General features: G+C 61.3%; 1 protein-coding gene across 1 annotated transcript in view; it reads right to left on the reverse strand.

The window, feature by feature from the left end:
* Positions 1 to 1,620, reverse strand: part of LOC103778852 (transcriptional enhancer factor TEF-5-like) — a gene marked incomplete at its 5' end in the record, with an annotated part of 7,767 nt that extends 6,147 nt beyond the window's left edge. The window contains 2 exon segments of the mRNA XM_008946467.1: positions 1,363 to 1,425; positions 1,558 to 1,620. Of these exon segments, the coding sequence (XP_008944715.1) occupies positions 1,363 to 1,425; positions 1,558 to 1,620 (126 nt within the window).
* Positions 1,621 to 2,887: the final 1,267 nt, after the last annotated feature.

Raw genomic sequence — 2,887 nt, forward strand, 5'->3', positions numbered from 1 at the left:
ACCTCCCCGGGGATGGTGCCAGGGATGGGGCAGCGACCACCTCTCTGGGCAGCCTGGGCCAGGGGCTCACCCCCCTCAACATCCAACATTTCTCCCTTCTCTCCAGTCTCAAGCTCCCTCTTGGAGCTTCAAACCATCCCCCCTTGTCCTGTCCCAACAGCCCCTGCTCCAAAGTCGCCCCCCAGCTTTCTGGCAGGCCCCTGGCAGCCCCCAGCAGGTCTCCCCAGCTGGAGCCTTCTCCTCTCAGCTGGCCCAGCCCAACTCTCTCCTGCTGGGCCCCCAGCAGAGGGGTTCCCCCCTCGGGGCATTGCGGGGGCTCCTCTGGATCTGCTCCAAGCAGCAGGATCCTGCCTGAGGAGATGCTCCCTGGTGCAGGGATTATCCCAGGAGCATCCCAGGCTGTGCAGCCCAGCCAGGAGCCAGCTACCCGTGTGGGTCCAACCCCAGCAGGTCTCAGTCCTTCAGCAACGTCCCCAGACCTGCCCCCACCCCACCCCCCTCATCATCATCCTCCCACCACTGTCACGAAGCTCGGTGAGAACTGTTACGGAAGGGTTAGTTGGGCTCCAGTTAGGAAGAAGGAAGGAAGGAAAGAAAAGCCAAACAGAGAAGAGAGGATGATCCACTTTTTCCTCACTCGGCTCCCTTGGCCCCTGGAACCATGGGCTGCCCTGGCACTGCTGTGCCCACTCCCTGGCAGCACAGCCCCATCTGGACCTGCTGCCACCCACACCCCTGAGGTGCCACCTGGGCTGTACTCACACCCTGGTGTAACAAAACCACCGGGCTGGGAGCCTGCAGGGACCCCCAGGACCCACCTGCTTCTGCCCACATCCCTCTGGCACCCATCACAAGCGGGGCCAGGTCTCAACTAGGTGAGGCTGGAGGGGCCCTTTCAGCCTTTCCCTGAACCTCACTTTGCCTTGCTGGCTGCTCTTGGGGGTCCTCCCCCTCCTTGGGGCCTCCTTGGCCCTGATGTCCCAAAAGAAGGGGGGATCCCTCGTGCATCACCAGAGGAGGGTTTAAACCCCCGTTTCCCCACAGTGAGGTCCTTGCCTGAGACAAAAGAGGGGATCTGGCACTCAAATTCACCCTCCTAGAGGAGAGGGAAGCCTGTTTCTGTTGACCCCACCTTCAAGCTGGACCCTCCCCTCCTTGGCCCTTCTCTCTGGGCACCTGGGCAACGATGCCACTAAAACCTACCCGGTCGAGGGAGGGGGAAGAAAAAAAAAAACCACCAAAAAAAAAAAAAAGAGCAACTAATCAAAGGCAAGCCAGGAAAGCAAGCAGCACGGCACAGAGCCCAGGGCGTTAGTGGTGAGCGGGCAGGGGTGGCAGCAGGGCTGGGGGGCACACGCGTACCTTCAGCTTGGACTGAATCTCACGAGATTTCCGCCGGGCAAGAACCTGCAAGTGGCTAGAGACCTGCAGAGAGAGAGCAGAAGGAGAGGGGGAACAGCAGAGCCGTCAACCAGAGGAGAGGAGGAAGAAGGAGAAGGGGCTGCCCATGCTCACAGAGACACCGCCGCGGACACCTGGGCAAGGGCGCCAACGTACCTTGATGCCAACCTGGTACTCCCGCACCTTCTTCCGAGCTAGAACCTGGATGTGGCTGGACACCTAGCGCCCGCCACGCCGTTCAAAAGGAAAACACAGAGAGCGTGAAGACGTGTTCCCCCCGCGGGGTGGGGTGCTGGCTCCCTGGGGAAGGGAGCGTGGGAAAAGGGGGGCACGTGGGGCTGCTGGGGCGATGCTCCTGGAGGTGCTGCCGAGGGTCTGCCGCGAGCTGGAGGGAGGAAAATCGGGGGGAGCCCGGCGCCGTGCTGCTCAGTGCTGGTTTGTGCCCCTCCCCGGCTGGGGTGAAGCTCCTCGGAGTGAAGCTGCTGTGCTTGGGGAGTGATGCCCCCACCCCAAGTCCCTTGGGGGTTCCCGGACAGGTGGATGCCCCCTCGAATGCAATGAGCTGCTGCCTGCACCCAGCGCCGAGGTTTGGGGTTAGCCCAGGTGGGGCTGCTGCTCCCAGGGGAGATCCAGGAGGGAGCGGCTCATTCCCAGGGCTCCTGATGACTTTGCAGGTGGGAAAGGTGGGAAGAGGGGGGGTTGTGTGTCCAGACCCCTCTAAGAGCAGGATCCAAAGTAAAGGGGCTGATGTACAGGCAGGAAAGGCGCAGGGTGGCTGCCCCGAGCCCCAGGCAAGTTAAGGTGGGCATCACCCACCAGGGATGATTTTGGCAAGATCTTTCTCCCACCAGTGCCAGGCTGTACAAGAAGACACCAGGCTGTCCAGGACACAATGGGACAGAGGGGACAATGCCACGTGCACTGTCCCCTAGACCTTTCCCAAGTCCCTCCTCAGAGCATTCACCCAGCACCGCATCCTTCCCCCCAGAGTGGGGGTTTGAGGGTCCAGTGGAGGCCTTAAGCCTGAAATAAAGCTCTGCTCAGCCTGGTCTGACCACAGGGTTGGTGGCCAGACCCTGGTTGCTCTCCCTCCAGCATCCTGGAGGGATCTCCACCCACAATGGGACCAGTGTCCCTCCTTTGCAGGGGACTCATGGCATAGGACAGTCCCAACTTAAGAGTCCTCATGTCCCAAACTCATCCATCCCCAGCACCCTGGGGCCACCAGCTCTGCCACAACAGGCAGCATGGGGTCATGGTCATTGGGGACAGGCCAGGGGCCACCATGGAGGAGAGGGACAAGCCACTGGATGTGTGACAAATGGACACATCCCACTGAGGGCAGCGCTGGTCTGGTCCTCGGACAGATTTTGTCTTTGGCACAGGGGTGCAGTGAGGACTCGGAGCCGGGATGGATGTGACCCTGCCACACGCTGTGCAGGCAAAGGGGCATCTGATCAATGCTGAGCAAGAGCTAAAGGGCCCC

Source organism: Merops nubicus, unplaced genomic scaffold, assembly GCF_000691845.1.
Source record: "Merops nubicus isolate BGI_N331 unplaced genomic scaffold, ASM69184v1 scaffold13998, whole genome shotgun sequence".
NCBI lineage: Eukaryota > Metazoa > Chordata > Aves > Coraciiformes > Meropidae > Merops > Merops nubicus.